Below are 25,512 nucleotides of genomic sequence, written 5' to 3'. Positions count from 1 at the left end.
CACAAAACGTATATTGAAAAATCCAACGAATGTTACTTTGAAGACTTAATACAAATTTATAAAGAACTAGCTTTCCACCCGCAGCTTCGCCCGCGCAGTCAAAGAAAAACCCGCATAGTTCCCGTTCCCGTGGGATTTCCGGGATTGCGTCATTTTCCCGGGATAAAAAGTTGCCTATGTCCTTTCTTTAGTCTTTTAAAAAAATCTTCTTCTTTCTTTGCGACTTTGGAGACATTATCAAAATCAACTCTGTCTGTCTGTCTGTTACTCATTCACGCCTAAACTACTGAACCAATTTTCATGAAATTTGGTATGGAGATATTTTGATACCCGAGAAAGGACATAGGCTACTTTTTATCCTGGGAAAATGACACAGTCCCGGATATCCCACGGGAACGGGAACTATGCGGGTTTTTTTTTGACTGCGCGGGCGAAGCCGCGGGCGGAAACCTAGTAAATGTAATAAATAAATACTGAAACAGTATTATCGATTAATGACAAATTAAAGATTGTATACTATTGTATATTTTGCCACTTTATAAGAGTTGGGTGATTTATGCCAAGTCAATAGAATGAAGAATATGAGATTGTCCAGTGACCACATCTCCATTCACATTACTGTAATATAATTGGCCCAATTTCGATTTGAGATTTAATACTACATTATGCGGTCTATGTCTGCGGTCTTTAATTCATACACATAGCATAAAAAGTAGAATTAGCTCTTTCAATAACTATATAGGTCTTGTAATATGCAAACATTTGTGAGTAAGGTTGGATAAATCTATCGGAGTTCACAAAAAAAAAACAATTTTTTTTCAAAATTTCCATTTTGTACATTTCGTCCTAACAAAAAAATACAGTAGAAATATCATTTTTGGTGCACTTTCTATGGTTATGTTGTTTCTATGTTTATGTTCGTATTCGATTTCAATAAGTTTAAGAGCCAATTATACAAGTGTTGATAATTATTAAAAAAACAAAATACCCGACTGCACACTAAAAAAAGAGTAAAAATCCTATATTAATTACTCCCGTGATTGAAATGAATCTAATGATACCGCATACATATTTTTTTAAAGGGAAATTTAGAAAAAATATTATTATGTCTTTATCCCGTGGGACTTTTAGGATAAAATGTATCCTATGACACTCCCGTAATCAAGACAAATCTAACGATACCTCATACATCAAAATCCATCAAGCCGTTTAGGCTACAGGTGGTCACAAAGGAAAAGACATACATACATACTTACATACACTCGAAAAACATTACCCTCCTTCTTTGGCAGTCGGGTAAAAAAAAAATCCCTTCTAATGTTATAAATGCGAAAATAACTCTATCTGTCTGTTACGCTTTCCCGCTTAAACCTCTCAACCGATTTTTATGAAATTCGGCACAGACAATCTTTAGACCCTGAGAAAGAACAAAGGCTACCTTTTATTGCGAAATATATACCACAGGCGAAGCCGGAGCGGACCGCTAGTATGATATAAATATGAAAAATATGATATAATATCTCATTATTTTCAGTAAATTTGCTCTTAACAAGTTCAATCATAACAAAACGATTACATAAGGTTTATGTTATCTGTGGTGGCAGTATCGTCTGTCAACCGCTGTCACATTATACACTTTACACATCAATTGCTACTGGATTTCTTTGAAATATTACTCTTACGCTTAATTAGAAGGATAAAAAAATTTGAATTTTAGGGTGTAATTTTAAACCTTTTATAAATTATCTATAAAATGAATATGAATCATCACATTTGTTGCTTACAACTGGAAAACGGATCAACGTTAGTCTACAGATTTTAGGGACAAATATTTTTTAACGTTTTTGTTAATGCCACAAGGAAGGTTCTTATGGAGAGAAAACAAGATAAACGGTAGGTAGTTTAATATTAATAAAATGGCAAATTCGATAAATTAATTTAATTGACAAAGATTACAAATCTTTTGCATAATATACAACATCCATTGTTTATGAATCTATACTAATATTATAAAGCTGAAGAGTTTGTTTGTTTGAACGCACTAATCTCAGGAACTACTGGTCCGATTTGAAAAATTCTTTCGGTGTAAGATAGCCCATTTATCGAGGAAAGCTATAGGCTATATATCATCACGCTAAAACCAACAGGAGCGGAGCAATGCGGGTGAAACCGCGCGGCACAGCTAGTACCGTATAAATATTAGATTAGAATCGTTCTTACAACCGCACATTTACCAAGTCCTCAAATATTGCTAAAACTTTAAAATATTCATTTCAATTACCGCGTACAATAAATAAAATCAATTTTCAGTCAATAAATCACAAATTAATTGGCCCTTGGCGTGGGCAGACTGGCTCCATACATATTTCATTTTAAAACCAATATTAATAGTACGGACTATCAATTTTAGTTTCATTAATCAATATTAATTTATATAAACACGTGTAATCAATGTATTTTTAACTTCAAAAATGCAGATTTGAATTTATGTCCTATTTTCTATCTGTTCGAGCTGTTAACAAAAATGTGTAGGTACATAAGTAGTACACAATAGGACTAAATAATTATGAGATATATAATATATTACATTATACATAATAAACGCATGTGTATTTTGAAATATTCGTATAATCGTATATACCTATCGTCTAGCAGAATTATAGTGCATTTGTGTCTTATCTTCAATTAGTCTTTAAACCGGTGAAGTGGTTAAACGTCCTTCCGATATCGATATTTACGAACGAAACCGTTTATTGATTTAATTAAAAAAAAGTCAATTCGTATCAGGATTATACGGCAGAGAGGATAGTGAACGCCAAGTGAACACTAATAATTGAAGTTTGTAGGGTTCACGAGTTTTTGTAAATCGCCAAAATTAACTCGATGACAACTTCTCCAATGCAATGTTCTAAAAGCCTGGTAGGTACTATAATTCGCAATCAGAATAGCTTTATTCAAAAGTGAACCAATGCTACTTTACCTTATCTTAAATATAATTCATACAACTCAGAACAGACGGACAGGCTTCGAGTGGGTAACACCGGTTTGAAAGACGTATTCGTTATAGATTGAGAGAAAATTATGTTTCCTGCTATTTATCACGATTCTGGTAAAAACTGTTATCGTTAAATGCGATTTATAGAAAGCCTAAGTATAATTGATAGAATTATGGACGACTTGAGCAATGAAAGTAGCAATGATTTTATTTGTAATATCGATTTATAAACCAAAAGAATCATACCTCTCATTGCAATATTTTCGTCCAATGGCCGACTACGGATCCACATCTCGATTTAGGGATAAGGGAATTAATCAAATAGAAAAAATACATTGATTTTCTTAAACAATGTAGTATCTGCGAGGCAAATCAAGACTAACCAAAAAATCATAAATATCAGAGTTTCAATATAGCAATATTAGCTGCCCATTCTATAATTTTCTATTTATTTTCGATGTTATTTCAAATTTGAAAGAAAGAAAGAATAACAACATCTATATTAATTTATACTCCGAAAGAGAAAGTCAAAATTAATAATGTTATTTTAATTATAAATACCATTAACCTACTCCGAAATAAATTACTCTAAACCATTAATCTTATATGGATAGTTCATTATCTCTGACTGAAGATCTTTAAGTTATTAATAGTAAAATGAACTAGACTGCAATTATTTGATGGTTCATTTATCTGAAATTACTAAACTCCACGAGATAGATTTAGTAACTATAGACCAGAAAAACGCAACTAAGTAACATGAGAATCATGGCCTCTCTTCTGTATAGAATTTTGTACTTGAATCGACGGTGCATTTTAGTCATATTTAATGTCAGGTTAAAAAGCCTGAAAATGGCCAAACAATCGTGTCAAACAACAATCTAGTTTTCTAGTGCCTGGATCCTGGGTCAAATTTATCTAAATAAACAGATATTTTACAAAATTAAATAGTAATTTTATATAATGCAACGAATTACGAAATATGACTCTTGTGCTGATGAGAAAATTTTCAAAATCGGACTAGTAGTTTCGGGGCTTCTTTGGTACAAATAAACAAAGACGTTTCCAATTTATAACACAAGTTACATATACGGAGTTTTTGATGCATCCAATGCAATTTAAATCCTCAATTATTTAAATTCAAATTCAAATGTCATTCGCAATAATTTGAATAAACGGCAGTGTATTTGAATTCAACAATTGGTACCATTTACTGCTAATGTGACATTCATTACTAACTGTGACTTGAACTAGATAACTTCATAACAATGCATATTGACCACTATAGTATAGGAGACGGTTGTTTTTACACGTATGCTATCTGATATGTATTTTTATGAACAGTCCTGAGTCTAGGTTGAAACTGATTTTCAGAGCGATATCGCAGACAAAAACTGTATTATTATAACTGTTTTTCTTGAACAAAAAAATTAACATTTAAAAATGTTAATTGTTAGTGTTATATCATATAAAATATTGAGTTATTTCAAACAAAAGCAGTGAATAATGAATATGATTTCACATACATCTTCTTAAGGATATGTTGATCACAAGCAATTAAATGTAACAGTTAAGGCTATCACAGCCTTGTCAGGAAGTATAATATTTCTTTAGGAATAAATGTTTAATTGGATTAATAAATAACGAATTAATTAAGTGTGTAGGATGCTAAATAATTGAACCATAATTGAAGTAACTGCTTACATTAATATTTTACAAGCTATCATTTTTTTACATAATTTTGTAATAACTTAAGCAAATAACAAACAGACTACCTGAACCTATAATTCATTTTTCTACGACTTACTTGTCACTGGAGGGCATCGAATACCTATACATATAAAATTTGATAAAAATCAGTTAACCGTTTCAAATGAGAATGACAACTATAATATATACAATTATATTTAAACTAATCTTCAAATCTATTTTTAAAATCAGATAACCAAGAAATTCCCCAACCAGCTCCTGTACTATAACGTGAATATGTATTTCGCAGTCAATAAGCACAAATCTCATTACAGAGACAATGCTGAGCGCAGTTCCGTTCGCAAAACTACAATGGGACTTCCGGTTATTATTGTATCATCTATAATATGTACATTTTTATAGAGAAATTGGACTAAATTATTGGAGTGAATATTTCCGTTATTTTCTATGAGATATCTACTAGATAACAGGGATAGCAGTTAGTTCTAAATGACTATTAAATACAGACATACCTAAAAAGTTTATTTGTAAAAATGTGTTAAAATTCGGATTTTATATCACCTGCTTCGTGGAAAATTTTGGGTACTTATCTAATTATTTATGTTTTTCTTCGTTAAACCCTTTCCTTAACTTTGAAGATATGAAATAAATGTACAGTAATTGACTTTTAGTTTAAAATACAGATTTGATTGATACTAGTGTTAAAAAATATATATATTTTCTTAATGTTTGCAACAAAAGAATTAAATGACGTATAAATTATTCCGTATTTGCCTTTCACGTGATGTAAAAAAAAACCTACTTTTAGTTTCAGTAGGCGTTGTGTGAATTGCCCATGTCGCAGTCAAACGTTAATTGTTGGAATTAACAAAGACATCTTAATCAATGTTACAGCTAAACTAAACCCACGCGATTATGGTTCTTATTCGAATAAATTGTGAAGAAATGTTAACGAAATTTCATTGCAGTTAAAAAACAACGTCATAAATGTAAATATATGAAAATGTGTATAATTGTCACGAGGATTTGTATAATTCCTTTTCTGGTGTTTACTGCTCATTAGTGCTGATTTACACAGGGTCAGTAGACAAGTCAGTCGCGGCGCCGCGACTGACTTTAACTGTTTACATAGACTTCAAGCCTCTGTACTGACTTCAAATCTGTTCACACAGGGTTTTTTTCCGGGTCAGCACTGATTTGCCTCGAATTTGTAGTCAGTTACTGACCCTGTGTAAATCAGCACTTATTTTCTATTTGTGATATTAGAATCTAACCAAAAAGTTTCCTTTCAAATCATCATAATATATTTATTGTAGGTAATGTTTACGTTACTAACCAATTTTGTTACTTAGCTGTTAAAAGAAGGTATTGACGAAAGTTGAATCAAACTGTATGTATTTTAACTAGATACGTAGAAAATAATGTCGATGTATCTATCACATTTGCCTGGCGTCCCTCCTCACATTTTTATTGCTATTTTGTTATATTGTATTAGTTGTATTTTACGTTTTGTGTTCTTTGAATTTACCCATCTATCTATTAAAATCTTCACTTCTTATCAACAGAAGCATCCTCTGCGGCGGCGTATCGCTAGGAGCGCACTTGGTGTGCGCACGAGTCGCCGGATTGACGGACAAGCAGCGGGCCATGTGCCGGTCGTCGCCGGCCGCGATCGCTGCTGTGGGGGATGGTTTGAGGTACTGTGATGTAGAGTATTTTCTTCTAAGTAGAGTATTCTTTCTTATTGGGAAGCTGGTACAGACCTTACGTCTACAAATTTTCATCGGTGACGGTGATTATCAAAAATCAAAAGTGTAGCCTGTAAGTTTTTCCCTTTGAAGGCTAGTAATTTGTAGACGCCTTATCTTAGGTGATGATCGCTTACGATCGACGAAGTGACCACAAGTTTTTCATGGTACATGAAAAAGCGACTGGTTGCTTTATAAACATACCTTTTGAAACAAATAATAAACTACTGCTTCATCTTAACAAAAACAATAACTATACTATATTATTGAGATTAATATTACTACGTATGGAGAAGACACCACGAATAAAATCTGTGCGCCATTTTTTTGCTCTAACTAAGTTTTAAAAATTATTATCTAGTTAGGTACTTACCGATGAAAGTTATTCCTTTGCACTTTTCCGTATTATTTGTATTATTTGTGCAATATCGTAACACACACGAAGGCATAATATTTGATGCGTTTCACTTTAATATTTCGCTTCACTTTTTGTTTTGCGTTTCACTTTTTATATCTCAATGTACAATATGAATTTTATTGTTATTAACTCGTGGTGACGTAGAACCATTTGTAAATAAATTATTAAATTTGCCAATATTTATTATTCCCCAGAATGGCGTATGCCGAGTGTCGCTCACAATTAGGAGGCTACAGGTGGAATTGCACAGGCATCGGGGACGGCAATGATTTCGGTCATGTCATGCCTTTGGGTAAGTATATACTTTTGTATGCGTAAACTGTTACAATATGATAAAGTTAAGAATTAATATTAGAATCTTTATTCTATGTCAGCAATGAGTTTTGGGTTTTGTTGGAAATTTATAAATAACTTATAGGTTTCCGCCCGCGGCTTCGCAAAGAAAAACCCGCATAGTTCCCGTTCCCGTGGGATTTCCGGGATTGCGTCATTTTCCCGGGATAAAAAGTAGCCTATGTACTTTCTCGGGTATCAAAATATCTCCATACCAAATTTCATGAAAATTGGTTCAGTAGTTAAGGCGTAATTGAGTAAGAGACAGACAGACAGAGTTACTTTCGCATTTATAATATTAGTTTGGATTAAACTTTTTGATTTAAGAAAATATGAACAAAATTACATCGCCTTTTGCGTTTAACCTATATCTTTGTTAAACGAAAATTAAAATTTCACGTAGTACAAAAACTATAAAATTATATATCTTTTACCTGTTACCATAGTAAAAGTTAATAAATGATTTGACACATTCACAATTAACAATTTTCATAGTATTCTCTACATCTCTCTAATTCCATTACAGAATAATATTATAAATGATAATTTATACTAGAATAGTAGGCTTGATTAAATTAAATTAGTCTGTCTCCGTGGGGTTGCTCGTAAAAAACCTACGTATACATAATATTTTAAATTCTATTTGGGTGTACCGTTGTTTTTCGTCTTCTTTATGAATCTAAATCTTCATTGATATAGAATTGAATTTAATATAAGGTAAATGTAATTATTATTTTGAAGTGAAACTACTATAGGCGCGTTGAGAGTAAAACTCGCGTAATGGCAATACCGTCACGTCATGGAGTAAGGCGACGATTTTGGTATTTTTCAATCTTGCCAAAGAAATGCCTATTTTGTTTTACATGTAGTGGTAACTAGTTGTAGGTATGAAATTACTATAGTAGAGCCATTTTAATAGGCAACATTTGACAGTTCAACAAAATTCAACAACGTAACCTAGTAACGACGACATAGAATAACATGATATTTCGTTTTGTTAGAACTGCACATTTGCTTAACTTTTTTCAATTACGATTACATATTTATAATAATGTTGACCGATACAAGTAATTTTAAGATTTCATTTTACTGATAAACCATACTAAACATAATAAACAATTTCTGAATTGAAGAACTGACGTCGCTACAATTTTGTGTCAATAAACCTTTTTTCTTTTTAAATACTAGAGACGTTACTCTAAAAATCGAAATCTGACATCTAGAATCGAATGCATTGATTACTTGTGAATAAAAATCATCATAAATTAATAAATTCGATTGACAAATGTTTCAAATCCGTATCGATTAATTCACTTTAATCGATGTTTTTAAGCAGGTTACCTCTCTTCGTAGATACAATTGATAGACGTCAAATGTTGCCTATTAAATTGGCTCGACTATATAATAGGTAGGATTACGGTCAAAGCAAACGCCACGTAAAACATACATGTAAGAATTCGCATTATGCTCTATATCACTACTGTACACCAAATAAAAAAGCATATTGTAGTATCCAACATAAAGTATTTTTACTCGCACGAAATGTATTTGATTTTTTTTTTATTAGCAACGTCACGTTACAAAATATAACTTAATAACATAGCACGCTCTAAAAATTGAACAACTAAATTGAACAATTTGGCACGCTCTATAAATAAATGCTACCTCAATGAATTTTAACCCATTGACCACCGAAATAATTAAATTTATATAAATATTTTTGCACTTTTTTCTTAATCAATATATTATGAAGCAACAGGTTAATAAAATCACTAATTTTCCTTATTTGTTTAGCTGTGGCGTAGGAAGTATAACAGTGGGGGGTAAATACTAAACGCGATATTATTTATTGGTTTCTTTGGAAATAAAGTAATATATAATATTATAAAGCTGAAGAGTTTGTTTGTTTGAACGCGCTAATCTCAGGAACTACTGTCCGATTTAAAAAATTCTTGCTGTGTTAGATAGCCCATTTATCGAGGAAGGCTATAGGCTATATTATATCATCACGCTAAGACCGATAGGGTGAAGCGGAGCCACGCGGGTGAAACCGCAGGGCACAGTAATATTGTATACCCACAATTAAATATTTTTCATACATATTAAAATGTCACATGTAAACTGTCAAATACAGGCAAGTAAAATACATTTTTGAAATAGCGTTTAAAAATCGGCCCATAATGTCACAAAGTAAGTAGGGTAAGAGGTACAATGATTGGCACCTAAAGGAATTTTCTGACTTTTAACGCTTGAATAAAATCAACCGTTTATAATAGTGCCCGACACTTTATGGCATTTGATTGTTAAATATATTAGGAACCATTTCGAATCAAAATTTAGCTGTATTAATAAGACTTTACATGATAAAATTAAACAAATATTGAAAAAGTCCCCAGGGCACTATTATTGGCACTCGTTGGTATAGTGATTAACATAGTGAAAGGTACAATGACTGCCAATCATTATACACATGGTATACCAATCAATACGACGTAGAACAAATAGTGTTGGGAATAGGATTGTAATAATAAAATGCTGCAACAAATAGTAGCTAGGTATCTATTAACTGATAAAAGCCATGCAGATTAAAGAATCGAATTGAAAATGTGCGTCCGCTCGCTTCGTGATTGGTCAGCCTCGCATACGTTCTCGCTCTCCCTAATAGAGATTGAAAAAAATGCAAGATGTAAAATGATTTATCTTGAATATCTTTGTTGAATTGAATAATAATAAAAAAATCTGGGCAGCACCATCCAAAATTGTGTTTACTACCTAAATTAAATACCTTTTTTAATTACATATTATCATACCTACATGTTATAGCACCTTAGACACAACATGATTTTGTTATGAAGAAATCAAATCCAGGACCTTCTGCGTAGGAGGCAATGTTACTTTCTATCAGGCCTGTTATTGTTATTATAATTATTTACCTAATAAATCACATGAACGTTAGCACATCACTACTACTCTTCATTAAAAGTAGGTATAATTATTGGCACCATACGAGTATAATGATTGGCCCTGCCAATCGCCTTAAAAGTACAATAATTGGCCCTGCCAAAATTTGGATGCGGACTCACTATCAACATAATTTGGCTTTTTATGAATATAACTTTTAATACACGTCTTATAAAGTCCAAAATCTAACATGGATAATTGTTAAACCGTTATCTATTCATTGGCCCCCGTGCCAAAAAACTGTACTCTCATACAAAACTTGACTCATAGTCATTGGCACCCCAAAAACTCAATAATCAACAGATTTTTATGACAAATTTTGCTTTAAAACTGTAATTTAATAACTCATTAACAAGTACAAACAACACACCAATCATTTATTAATCTAGTAACAAAGAAAAACAACTTACAAACTTACCCAGTATTTGCAAAATTTGTTAAAAAATCACGATAAAGTTGTTGCGCTCGGAACCATGACAGAAAAGATTTTTTTTCTCCGTGTTACGAGTTATTAAAATTCATAACTACCATTTAGTGTTGCCCATAAATAATGGGGGCATTATTTGGTAAATTTTATTTTTGGTAATTAGTCAGCGAACCATAATAATTGCACGTTAAACCTCAAGTGCCAATCACTGGGGGGGTGCCAAGTTGTGAATGAGTTTCGGCTAAAGTGGTCAATGTATATTGTTATTAAAGTCAATGTATACCTAGGTATATTGTTATTTGGATGCTATAGTGCAAAAGTATGCGCGTAAAACAAACTGCACTGCACTCGGTATTTCAACACATCTGAGCAAATTGTAAACTATAAGCTTACATTTTCCATAATAAATATAGAAAAAATTACATCTTTCTAGTCGCGATTCCTATGTGAAAATTAGACGATTGAAAAACATAACAAAAACCGAATTGATTACATGACTACAGTTAATTACTCTTTAAAGCAGTTACTATTTACTCTTTTCAGTTAATCTTTTAACAGTTAATTACTCTTTAATTGTAAAAAAGCTCTGCAAAAAGCTCTCGAAATTTTTTAAGAGTACCTATGATTATTACACCGAAAAGGTAAACATAATTTTTTTTCTAATGCTTAAGTATTACAGTACATTATTTGACTACGAACATTTCCTTTTTAAATTATATTCAACATTGCAAAAAGTAGCTTTATGTTTATGTAAAAGGGACTTAAAAGCTACTTTACTTGCGATTACTTATGTCCTACGATACATCGTATTTGATAAAATTAAGTGAATAGATAAACTTATAAAGTGATTAATAATAACTTAAAACCAGTATCGAACTAAGATTAACAGCTGGTTTTTATAACAGTTGTTTTAAATCAGATATTGTCAACCTTTTTTATGTAATTAGTAGAAATATAATATAACTATTTATTATCGAATCATCAAAAATCGATCAAATACTAGACATAATTTATCTAGTTTCGAATTAATTTAAAAAGCTTTGCATAACTTAATAGACTACAGTATGGTTATTAATTATTATGCTCACATAGCACCTGCACAAAAGACTATTCAGTAATATTGGTACTCGACACCATAATCTATAAATGTACAAAAATTAAAATGAAGTTAGTTTAACGTTTGGCCATAAATTTGACATTACCTTCGTTAAGAATAAAAGAAAACCAACTTTACAGGGTTTACTGTAACACAAATTACTGTAACTGTATTTTAGGTAACTAAATTTCAATCAAGTGCCCCTGTATTAATATTATTAAACGATGAAGAACAGCACCTAACAACAAGTATTCTTAGAAAATTCTATGAATGCCAACAAAATTTTAAGTTCGCTCTCATAGTTTTATGTTCGTAATAAATTATGTCAAAAGGGACATTTTAAGATTGCAACCGAAGATTTTCGACCGCGGAACGATGTCACTGACCTCTGCTAATTCGACTGTGCATAGACGATATTGTTGTCATGTGAAATAAATATTCAAAAGAATTAAGTCGTATGAAAATCAACACTTGAGGAATACACCAACATGGCTGATTTTGTATTCGTTTATACAAATTTAATCACCACAGCAACACATCTAAGCCTTAAGACTTAAGAGGGAAACACTGGCTTCCTATGAGAAATCATAAGAAGTCCATAGTGATGAGAAAAGCAAAATGCGCCTTTAAGTTATTTGCTTTTCTTTGGCAGTACTTATATAATATAACTGAAATCTCCACTTGGTTCCCAGAGCTGTGACGGTATAACTACATAAGATCCTGCCATTAAATCGAAATTTGACCTAGATTACTCCAAAGAACACATAATATTTCATTATTATTCGTTACAAACGACACAAATAACTGCACGTTTAATATGCAGCGACTAATAAGCTTGCAACCGAAACTGCTGCTTTTAGAAACATGTGATTTTCACAAGTTTATAAATTACTGCAGTTAATGTTAACTGTGTTCCTAAATTATATTGACAAATTATGTAACATAAAATAATTTTTAAAAAATACAAATAAGCGTTTGCATTCAATGAAATGTCTAAATTACGGGTCCTTTTTTTCATTTTCATAAATTAACCATCAATATTCTTATGTTTAAAATAATGAAAAGGTACTATTAGAAATATTAAAACACAAAATATACATATAACGTTTCCATTCATTTATTTTACAATGAATAAAATAAGTCATTCAATTTAAAGTGAGTTTACACACAAAGTAATAAACGTTTAAAATATTTTTCTTATTTTTATTGACAGTACAATACAATTACCAAACAGATTATAAATACAATCAAAAATAAACTAACCTCTACGGTATTTACATACACAATATCTATCAGATCGTCATTAACTTATTTTATAGGCTTATAAATAAACTTAGATTAATTTCGAAGATATATAGTCAAAAGCAATCACACAATATCGCTAACAAATCAACAAATTAATAGACGCGCTCATTAAAACCTTTTTATTTACATATTCCTGTTATACAAATAAGAATAAAAAACACACACTCACGAAAGCAAATAAACGTACGATATCACACCCACATTGACACCTGTGATTTATACTGCACGGCTAATTGACTTGTGTTTGCTCAACGCTTTTATAATATACGATTTGTCGTAACGGTGTCGGAAGGTCGATGTTTGTAAACGGTTTATATTATATCGTGTGAATTCGAAGCTTTGTTGTCTACGAATAATATTGTGTAGTGAATAGTTTTTTCTTTTGTAATATAGTAAGTATAATAATCAATAGAATCCAAATGTTAAAAAAATACTAATTTATTAATCACTAGGTGATCCGACGTTGTCCTATCTTCGCACAAACTGTCAAACACAAAGTTTACTTGGCCATTCAATTTTCTTAATTTATTTAGTACCAATTTTTCAAAATTTGTTCGCAAGATCCTTTCTGACACTAGAAAATACAACAACAAAAAGAATCATCGAAATCGGTCCAACTGTTCACGCGCGATGTCGTGATAAAGGGAAATTGGCATTCATTTTTATAAATATAGATAAATTTAAAGTGTTAAAAGCGCTGATCCTTCGCAATAAAAATGAGTTTAATAATAATTGACAGATCGTTGATTTTTCCCGCAAAAAACTCGTAAAGTAAACGAACGGGTCGATTAAATTATGATTAATCTATTTGTACGTGAAACACACGCAAAAAACTTAATCAATCTTTAGAATGTTATCAATCAAAATTGATAGGTTCAAAATTACGCATTACCTTACGAGTGTGTGAGGATATAATTTGTCGCTCGTTTAATAACATCATAGTTCCGTAACATATATGAGGTTAACTAGCTTATAAAATCTACTTCATAGTTCATTGGAAGTCGGACTAGAGGCTGTATAAACAAACTACTTTTAGAGCGGTAAGATTTTCCCTTTTTTTCTGTGAAATTTAAACAGTTGCTCCCATTGAAGAAATATAAAATTTAATAATATAACCCGTTATATATTATATCACGTTGATATCACGTTCATCCAATAATCGTATGTTAATCATAATATCTTATATATTATAAGAATTGAGCTTTAGGTTACGTAGACCTAAAAATACGTTGAAATAAAAAAAAATATTTTTCCTTAAGAATTGTAAAGTGGTGATTGCTTGCATGGTGTATGCTTTAAAAAAAACGTTTTTAATTTTTTTTAATTTGCTGAATCATTAATCTACTAGTTTTACATTTTACATCTTTGTACTGCTACGAAAATTGACTACAATCAATTCGTGCACGAAAGAAGTTGCTTTTCGTATCTATTTCATTCACACAATAATTAATAAAAATAAAAACAGTTATTAAATTCATCAAAATACAAAATGATATACCTATACTTTTCAATAATATTATTCGACAACTTCTTATACACGATGTCCTTTAGTTTTACACGTAACGACAACGACACGACCACGATATCCGACCGCTCACGGATCTATTGTGACACCCGCGAGACACTCAAGTTTGTTTTATTTGTTGTGACGTTAATTGACGGACAAGTTCGATTGACTTTTCAATTGGCGCCATTTTGTTTGACAATCTAACGTTTGTATTGACAGTTCTTATAATGAGTGATTTGTCTTTGATTAGGAAAGAAAGTTAATTGAGACGTAGGTAGTAAATAGAGTTTATTGTGCGATTTAGGTGAAGTTAAATATTTATAAAATACGCATAGTTTTAGAAATTATAGAATGATTTTTAGTAGGTAAGACTTTATAATAATTGCATAAGAAAAATCCGTTATTTTATTGCAAATGTAAGTTTTAATATGTCAGTTTCCATAAACTCGAAGATCACATGACTGAAATATACAAGCAGTTATGTAGGTAATTACGTTAACGTGCTACGTTATAGCCACAGTAGACCGATGAGGCTATACCTGAAATAAAATTAAAGCTATTTTCGTAAACGATATGAACAAAGCCTTAGATCTTCTATAATCTATAATATAAAAATGAATCCCAAAATGTGTTGGTAAGCGCATAACTTGAGAACGGCTTAACCGATTTCGTTAATTCTTTTTTTATAATATTCCTTGAAGTTCGAGGATGGTTCTTATGTAGAGAAAACGTGAATATGTACCACGGGCGAAGCCGGGGCGGACCGCTAGTTTTCAATAAAAATAATTTCATTGACTTTTATCTATCGCAAAAGCTTCTATAAAAGCACAGACACAATAAGTCTAAAACACTATATTTAATTAAAACAAATAAATAACAATCGATATTTTCACAATAATCAAAGGTCAGAGGCAACACGAACCAAATGAAACGGTAATAATGTCTTAATTGAACACTTTGATTAATTGTGTTTGTAATATTAATGTCCGTTTAATAGCCTTGTTTTTGTTATCATGAAATATTATAATGTTAAGTAAATTAAAGTTATGTTTCTGCAAAATATTGAAATTGTAGCAAACAGCGAATTCTAGATTGAGAAAAAAGTTAATAATAATATGAAGTACTAGCGGTCTGCCCCGGCTTCGCCCGTGGTACATATTTCGCAATAAAAGATGATATAGTAGTAGTATATGAAGAAGTTTTAAACAAGGTTTGAAAAATCAGCCCTAAAATAATTAAACAATATTATGTTGACATTTTAAAAGATTGATAATTTGACATATTTATTAGTCCAGAAATGTTACATTTTTTAGGCCTAACCTTGCGTTTTTTAGAGGACGCAATTTTATTTTTTTTATGTGTAGGGGGGGTCAGTGAAAAGCGAAAACCAAGTTTGTGGGGTCGCCACCCTTGTCCCACGGCCGCCATCTTGAAAATAGCGGTTGATATGGTTTTTATGATATATCTCTTAAACTATTTATCTAATAAAAAAAATTGTTAACATTATTTGTTGCAAATTAAATTCTCTACAACTTTGGTCCAGTGACTTATTGTCATAGAACTACAAATAAAAAAGTTATAAGAGAAAATTTTCAGAAATTAGAGATATTTATATTTTTCAGTAAAACTTTTTTTATTATTGTACGAAGAAATCATATCAGACCATTTTTGTAGATTGTTTTTCGAGGAACAACTTTTACATACAAAATTTTTCATTATGTAAATAGCTAAGGTTTTACAGCGCTCCGAAGTGAGTACTATTTTTCAGTACTCTTAACTATATAGTATACATAATATATTATGAGTGTACTAATAATAATTTGTCATCAGTCATCATAATATTTCTTTATATAAAAATAACGATTTCAACAAAAAAATATACAAACACTTTATACAAACACCTGTACCCATCTTTCATATTTATGAACCCATCGGAATAACATCTTGATGTATTTATTATTGTTTCAACTAATTATGATTTCAAACATTATCTTGATTGCATAGAAAATTCATTTATTCAAAACAATTGTATGGTATTGCCATAAATCTGTCAATAATTATGATCCGTTCACGACTTGGGGGTTTAATTATTGCCATATACATACATTTTAATTGACATAATACGGACTTATGATAGTTTTACCATATTATAAAGAGGTTTGACTGTCATATTTATAAGTGGGGATAACCAACCTCTTTGCGTAGCTTCATACGGAAATAACGCCTTTGTAACTTTGTAATGAGAATTAATATTTTATTATACATAATGGAATAATAGGCACTTATTACGAAACGTAATTTATTCATTCTTATTGCCTACAACATTGTTTATATTAAGCATGCACTGAACCTCTCAAACTTTAATATAAAACCTAAAAGCCTTCTAAAAGCTTTTATTTCGGAAAAAGTATCTGTACTTTCGATATCTTTTTTTTATTAACATTGTATTTAAAGGCATTTTAAACTCGAATATGTTTGAATTTTTACGTAATTTTACTCCTATCAGTCAAGCTAAATCGTGAAGCCTGAAGTGCATACATACATATAATTATGTATGAAATAATGTTAGTATCTTTATTCCATCATACCTCCTAAACGCTTAAACAGATTTTGGATATGTAAGTATAATGTAATGGCAAAATGAATTTGTAAACCGTGCTTTCGCCATAATGCCTTATTATAATAATAGATTCTCGATTAAATATTATAAAATAATAATGTTTTCTTCTCAATATAGTCATGTAAATACGTTGTCTCACTCGTAAACAAGTTTCAGTATCAGGATATCAACCCCATCCATTAATAAATACTAGTTTTATTTACATTTACCTTGTCTATGGTCTGGGAGACACTTTTCAAATTGTCTATGATTAACCAATTTCATACTGGGTTGTTTACAACTGCAGTTACAAGGGTTCGTATAAACATTTATTGATTGTATATTTACGGAAAGTTTTCAGTACAAATGGTTAACAAAACGTATACCTAAACATGCGTAAAAATAACATTGATTACACCATTCGTATCCACTATTATTTTGAAATTCTGCAGTTGTATTCTGTAGTAAGGAAAATGTAAGGCAAAATGTGTTGAACTTAAAAATTTATCGGAAGTAGGTATAACAAGTATAGGTAATTTGAATATCGTTAGAACTTGGAATACAAGATAATTTGATACCTGGGTAAAATCGTAAATACCTATCAGGTGGATTACTCACATTTTTCGCAAAATAGATTTAGAATTATCACTGCGAAAAGAAGCAAACATAGTTGGTTTCAAGATACTCAGCTAAGATATATAAAAATATGTACCTAGCAAATTCGAAGTCTGTAAAATCTGCGTCTTTTCTATTAACACGCTTTAATGCTGAGCATTTCTGTATACAAATGAAACCTCAAAACCAAGTAAACATAACCTTACAATCGACTCCTAATTGACTCATTACAGAGACGCCGACATGACAGCTTCTTGATAAATATCATATGTCTGACCGTTCCCACGATCACACTTTATTTATAGTTCACGTATTCCAATCAATAAAGTTTCATAATCAACCAAATTAACACAATACTTCTATTTCCAATCGTAAAAAGATATGCATATTATGCTTTTTAAAAAAGGAATACAAAAGTCAAGGCGCCATCTTGTTGTCAACTTTATTTTATAACATAGCTCGGCTCGGATCAATTAGTGCATAGCGTTAGTGGTCCAAAATAAATATTAATCAAAAATAAATCAGACAGAAATCATTTATCAACGATATCGAAAACAGCACGAGTTATTTTACAAATTACGAGTCACTTTATTTTATTTTTCCGCAAAAGATAAGAAAAGCTTAGAATTGCGTAAAATTTTAGGACATAACCAATGGACATAACTTAGAAAAACCAATCCACCAAATATATTTAAAATTTGTTCAGCATGCACGACCAAAATTTCCATTAATACATGTTTAACTTCACACTATAAACCTTCAAACATATTCAATATTAAATCTATTGCAGCCACAAGAGAAGCCGCCTTCACATACGCAATCACATCAGCCGGAGTCACGCATGCGCTCAGCACGGCCTGCGCGAGAGGCGATTTGCCAGCTTGCGGGTGCTCTTCTAATCGGTAAGCTTGAACCACTAAAGTTTGATATACTAAAGTATGATATATTATGACTATTATGTACCCACTTTTTAATAATGGTAAACTAGTGATAGCGCGCGGATTCACGCGTGGAAAAACCCGCGATAAAATAAGTATAGCTTATGTGTGATTCGGATCCATAAGTTACTTCCAATAACAAGTACATATAATCAATATCCGTTCAGTGGTTTTCGCGTAAAATAGTAATAAACATATTATCTCCATCTCCAGCGGGATTACAGAATTTCTTATCACGTCGAAGCTTTTCTCCTAAGCTGTAATAGAACTGATATTATTACAGCGAGCATGATTACAGACAGACAAATACCCGTGACTAAATACGTATTAATAAGCATTATTAATAGATAATCAAATATCATCTTTAAGTCTAACTTCGATAATTCGAGTCTGTAACTCGAATTTTTGGGATACCCCTTCAAATTCGTCCTAAAGTTTCTATTGTACTACAATTTCTTAAATTTCTATACAAATATTTTCCTTTCGCCTAGGCGCCGCGCACCCAGTCCATCCGACCAATTCCAATGGGGTGGTTGTGGTGAAGCAGCCTATGGAGCCAGGTTCGCGAGACGCTTCCTCGACTCCAGGGAGATAGAATCTGATGCGAGGAGCTTGATGAATCTACACAATAACCGAGTGGGAAGGAAGGTGAGCGAGGTCAGATTATACACCTTTTTTGCATGTTTATGCACCCTCACATATCTATATATATAAAACTCAAAGGTGACTGATATAGAGATCTATCAACGCACAGCCCAAACCACTGGAAGTATCGGCCTGATATTTGGCATGCAGGTAGATATTAGGACGTAGGCATCCGCTAAGAAAGGATTTCCCGAAATTCTTGTGGGAACGGGGAAAAACGGGGATGCACGTACAAAGTCGTGAGCGGAAGCTAGTTGTTCCATAAAGAGTTGTAAATATTTGAGTAAAGTCTCGTATTTCTATAACGAAAGAAAATAAGGTTTTCGGACTAGTACCACAAATTACTAAATCATTACTACGTATCTACTTCGTGGAAATGCTTTGTTATATAAATAGTTTTGAATAAAGGAAAGCAGAATAAAATAATATTGAAATCTATACAGACGAATGTTTGTCTGTATATCCTATAGAGAATCCTAAATTACATAATATATATCATGTGATGATCCTCACGAAAGTGTTGCGCATATTCCAAGAAGTTTTCTGATTTCGTATGACCGATTTTTGACCACAGGCGATATAAATTTAGGAGAATTTTCACTAGTATGAAATTAAGTAAACTCTACGATCTTCTTACTTATTTGTTACTAGCTTACCGCCCCCAGCTTCGCCCGCTTTGTCTAAAACCTAATAAATTATAATATACTAAAACCATCATCTTGAATCACTCTATCTAGGTATTAAAAAAACCGCATCAAAATCCGTTGCGTAGTTTTAAAGATTTATGCATACAAAGGGACATAGGGACGGAGAAAGCGACTTTGTTTTACTATGTAGTGATTAATACACTGTGAAAAATACTTGTAATTGACTTATGTAGTGCAATTGAATCTTCACTCCAACACTGTCATGTAGTGCAATTGAATCTTCACTCCAACACTGTCATTAGAAATATACTTATAAGTTATAACCCAGTTACTTGAAACAGCGTGTAATTTCTAAGTTATTCCATCGATTTGTTCCATAACTTCCTCCATAGATAAACCAGTAACAAGCTATGAGCATAACAAGACATATCCGTTATTTTGATACGCCATATATTTAGTTAGAACAAATATCTCTTCTTTATTATAATATTAAGTACATAGGCGTATTCAAAAAATAATCACTAGTGACTAGATAGTATAAAACAAAGTCGCTTTCTCTGTCCCTATGTAAGGGACATAGTAGACATGTATGCTTTTAAAACTACGCAACGGATTTTGATGCAGTTTTTTTTTAATAGTGAGTCAAGAAGAAGGTTAGGTTTTAGACAAAGCGGGTGAAAGCGCGGGCGGTAAGCTAGTAATAATATATTTTGCACAGGAGTATACAAGTAAGATATTATATTATCTGTGGCATTAGTTACATTTTATTAAAGTATAATAAACAATGTTGTTGTTTATAGTGCGTCAATGTTTTATTTATAAACCTTGAAAAAAAGAGATGAACCCTATTAATTTTAATTCTTAGTATGATTTGCGCTTAGTGTAATTGACTTCTGTATCTATTAAATTGATATTTCTATGATTTGCGCTTAATGTAATTAACGTCTGTATCTACCCCTATCTATTAAATTGATCATTAAAACCATCGAGCATTTAAAAACCGTTTCATATAAATAGTAAAAGATTTCGCTCCATTGCATTAGTATTAATTGCAGCAATCAAATAAACCATTATAAGAAACATCTAACTACCACATACGTTTTATGTAGTTTAGTGAAGCATTCCAACTAAGTGTATAATCTTTGAATGTAATATTGGAGCAATTTCTTCGAATGATTTCCTTGAACGGTGCACAAATTGCAAGGGACGTTTTAGCTTTCAATCAAACGATCTTGTGTGGGACTGCATACATTTAGTCGTAGAGTTGATAAAGGTTTTGAACTTAATGCGTTAAATTAAGTAGTGATATAGAATTTTGCGTAAATATTAAATAAACTATGTGGAACTGCATACATTTAGTCGTAGAACAAAATACGTAAAATTAAGTACCTAGTGATATAGAACTTAGCGTAAATTTTAAACAAATTGTGTGGGACTGCATACATTTAATCGTAGAATTGATAAAGGTTTTGAACAAAACGCATAAAATACACTTGATATAAGCGCTCCTGAAAAGGCTTTCAAGGTTCAGCCAATGTTTCTAATTTTATTTATTACTAGCTTACCGCCCGCGGCTTCGCCCGCTTTCTAAAACCTAATAAATTATATACTAAAACCTTCCTCTTGAATTACTCTATCTATTAAAAAAAACCTCATCAAAATCCGTTGCGTAGTTTTAAAGATTTAAGCATACAAAGGGACATAGGGACAGAGAAAGCGACTTTGTTTTATACTGTGTAGTGATTGATAATAATAGGTCATAAACTATTTTTATTTCTCTAAGTAATTAGGGTGTGGATTTTGGCATGATCAACGAATGATACTTATAGATTTAAAAAAATATCTTCCAATTTTTTCTATACATCATAATTATTTAATCAATATTCATAAGTTTACATCACTTCCTAAGTTTCAAATTTTTGCAATATAAAACATTTAAAACATAATAAGCTACCTGCTACCTACCTTTGTAAATATCGAAGTTTCCAGAAATAATTATATATCTTAAAAGTATTTATTACATAGATATCCAAAGTTGATTTACATAGACCCAAACTGTTCCTAATATATTCGTTCGACGACTTTGACGCCAGGGGGTCCAATTATGATATTGTGCGAAACGATGTTACGTGTGTCGAAGGGCGCAATTACCCTAAGGGCTACCCGTGAAATAGGGCTGCTACTTTAAGTTTGAAGTCGGTTTCAAAATAATAATTATTGTAAGTTATTTTAATATGTTTTTCTGGGGAAAATGTTTGGGAAAATATTTGTCATAAGAGACAAATATTTGAATGACAGGCACTTAGCTGCGTGAGCCTACAATTATTTTTTATCTATACTATAATATTATAAAGCTGAAGTGTTTGTTTGAACGCGCTAATCTCAGGAACTACTGGTCCGATTTGAAAAATTCTTTCGATGTTGGATAGCCCATTTATCGAGGAAGGCTATAGGGCTATACATCATCACGCTAAGACCAACACGAGCGGAGCAATGCGGGTGAAACCGCGCGGCACAGCTAGTTTATCTATAAACTTACGCAAGATTAGATTGGCTTCCTAGCAATGTCATAGTTAAATGTTTTATTTTAGTCAAATCGCTCTTTATCAAATTTTAATTCAGAGATTGTGAAACAAATTATTATTCTTTTAAATCGAATCAAAAGTGTATTAAATACAATGATAAGAATATCTAATCACTAATTTAGATACATTAAGTAGCTGTAGTCTGTAGATACATAATTTACTTTAAAAAGACAGCCCTATATTAATTTTTATTCGGTTGTACAAACTACATGGACAATTTTATTGTAAAAGTGGACCTCCCGTCAAGTATTTTATAAACGAGTTTATAATATTAAGTATATTATTATTTTACTTAAATACCTTTCAATAATATCTAGAATAATATGAAATTATGTATTTGTAAAAAGTTTTTTTCCGTCAATTACCTAATCTATAATCTATACTAATATTATAAGGAGGAAAACTTTGTAATTATGTATGTATGGTTTTCACGCATAAACCTCTCAACCGATTTTGATGAAATTTGGCACAGACAATCTTTACACCCTGAGAATGAACATAGGCTACCTTTTATTGCGAAATAATATGTACCACGGGCGAAGCCGGACGGACCGCTAGTATTCTATAGATTAGTCAGATAGTAAGATAAGTATTAGTTAATCTATAGTATTGGTACCTAGGTACCGAGTTACTAAATAACTATCTTAATTTTCTATGCCAAAATGATCAATCAATGGTGAGGGAAAAAACACTTAAAATTGAAATAAACACAAAAGAAACTTACGTTTCATATCTCAAAACGAGATCTTTAACAAATTTGTTTACAATAATTTCATCTCAGCCTTTACTACCTTTTATTTTGCCACTTAAACGTCATTTTTTGTATTTTTTTTCGCGCCAACACGCAACGGTAATCATGTATACAGATAAAACAAAACGCATGCAACAGATAATATAAAACGAAGCAAGTACTCAAAGTGCATTAAAGGTGTTTAATCCTGTTTTTAATCAATTTATTCGTACTTACGGCTACTGTTTTATTTTTGCTTTGTATACTTAATGAACATGCAACCATTTGTTGTTTTATAGATAGTAAAGTAAAGGCATGACCACTAATTGGAATTTGGAAGTGCCCATTAACTTCATCGAAGTAGACACGATTATAAAACTGGAAATAAATAACTTTTTTTAAATATAAATACTTTGTCAATTGAAAAATTATTATTTATTACATTTGTGAAAGCGGCAGCCAGATTGCCCACTCGTTTCATAGACAAAAGTAGGTATCCAGCTTTTGGTGTGGTATAGATTTCGTAGATGTGCAAAAACCTTCCTGAATATCAACATCAGGATGTTACTTACAATTTAATTTGTATGTGTGCAGTGTGACAGAAACTAGGGGAAGATGAAAAGTGTAAGTTTCTTGGCTTGTTGTCTTCTTATCAGATACCGTTCAATAGAACTATAAATATTATGAAATAAAATCAATTGAGTAGGTATGTTAACACATAATACACAGGTTATAATATACTAATAATACTGTATTTTAAACAAACAACAGTCGTCTATGAGCCGCGCTCTTCCACTCTCACGCATAACGTCAGGCAATTACCTGTGTTTTACATCATTATGATTATTATTTTATCGGTTTGTATTAAGTTATATTAATTCTCCAGATGGTAAAAGACCTAGTCCGCCGCGAGTGCAAATGCCACGGCGTGTCCGGCTCTTGCGCATTGCGTACTTGCTGGCGCGCACTACCGCCCTTTCGCGCGGTCGGAGCCGCACTGAGAGAGAAGTACCACCGCGCACGGTTGGTCGCCCCCCACCCGCCGCCGGCCACACACGCGCCGCAGACGCATTTGGTAATACGGAGGTAGGTGTGTTTTTTGGATTTGTAGTCTCTATGACTATTTTAGTCTAGGAACATACTTATAAATTGATGTTTAACGAAGTGCCAACTGACTTTTTTATTTGTTTTGTAATCTTAATGTTAATTGATGTTGTACAAAATGATAATTAACTTTTTCATTGAATATATTATGTTGTCAGGAAACTTTTTAAGTTTTTAGGTTTGACAATCCATAGGGATCCATAGGGTACCGTAGTGATCATAAACTACGTTTAAATAGAAAGGTGGAGTAGAGCTATAAAATGTGTTATTGGATGTTCCAGAAATGTTCTAGATTCTTTACACTTTTTACTTCGAATTATAATTACGCGATGTCTTATCATGTAATCATGATTTCCAATTTCAGGCCAAGACAAAACGCAGGTATCGGCAGGCAGCCGCGCAAATCAGAACTAGTGTATCTGGAACCTTCCCCATCGTATTGTGAAGCTGATCCTTTAACTGGATCCTTTGGAACTCATGGAAGACACTGCAATCGAACGTCAAGAGGTGACGTCATATTTCCTTCTACTCATTCTATAGTTATTATGCAGTTATGTAACTAGGTATAGATTAAATTTCTTGCTTTTCAATCTTCCGTTCTAATAATGTCAGTCTGTTACATACAGAGATATATTTTCTGTGGTCCTTCTATAAAATTTGTATTATGCAGTTATAGCCAGGCTACATCCATTTTTTGAAACGGCAGTATGAGTACGATTTATACACGTAGGTACCTTTAACAGTGCGTCTATGACTTTACGTACTCCTTCAAACTTTTTATAACTAGCCCACAGATAGTATAATATTATAATTATACGAATAAACTGAATAATAAACGTTGTTCTTTCCAGGTGAAAACGGTTGTGAAACTCTCTGCTGTGGTCGAGGATACAACACAATTCAATCAGTCGAAGAATCCAAATGCCGGTGCAAATTCCACTGGTGTTGTCGCGTTTCGTGCGAGAAATGTGTAACTCGCACAGAAATACACGTGTGCAAGTGACTTTATAAAGTGTTTGTCTATGGTATTGTTATTGACATCAGCGCCATCTTGTGAACTGTTTTTGTATTAAATGTGTATTCGGTGTGTTTTGAGAAATGCAGTTTTTAGTACCTATTAGAATTGTTGTATATTATGATGACTTCTAA

At 31.9% G+C, this 25,512-nt stretch overlaps 1 protein-coding gene across 1 annotated transcript in view; it reads left to right on the top strand.

Moving 5' to 3' along the window:
• The window catches only part of LOC123703159 (protein Wnt-7b-like), a 76,938-nt gene extending 51,426 nt beyond the window's left edge, over window positions 1-25,512 (top strand). The window contains exons 3-9 of the mRNA XM_045651070.1: window positions 6,271-6,402; window positions 7,066-7,163; window positions 18,505-18,616; window positions 19,144-19,300; window positions 24,146-24,345; window positions 24,728-24,870; window positions 25,215-25,512. Coding sequence (XP_045507026.1) covers window positions 6,271-6,402; window positions 7,066-7,163; window positions 18,505-18,616; window positions 19,144-19,300; window positions 24,146-24,345; window positions 24,728-24,870; window positions 25,215-25,366 — 994 coding nt within the window. The 3' untranslated portion in view covers window positions 25,367-25,512. The remainder of the gene's footprint in view (window positions 1-6,270; window positions 6,403-7,065; window positions 7,164-18,504; window positions 18,617-19,143; window positions 19,301-24,145; window positions 24,346-24,727; window positions 24,871-25,214) is intronic.

Source organism: Colias croceus, chromosome 25, assembly GCF_905220415.1.
Source record: "Colias croceus chromosome 25, ilColCroc2.1".
Taxonomy (NCBI): Eukaryota; Metazoa; Arthropoda; class Insecta; order Lepidoptera; family Pieridae; genus Colias; species Colias croceus.
The sequence above is the reverse complement of the archived record's forward strand: the minus strand, read 5'-3'. Positions and strand labels throughout refer to the sequence as shown.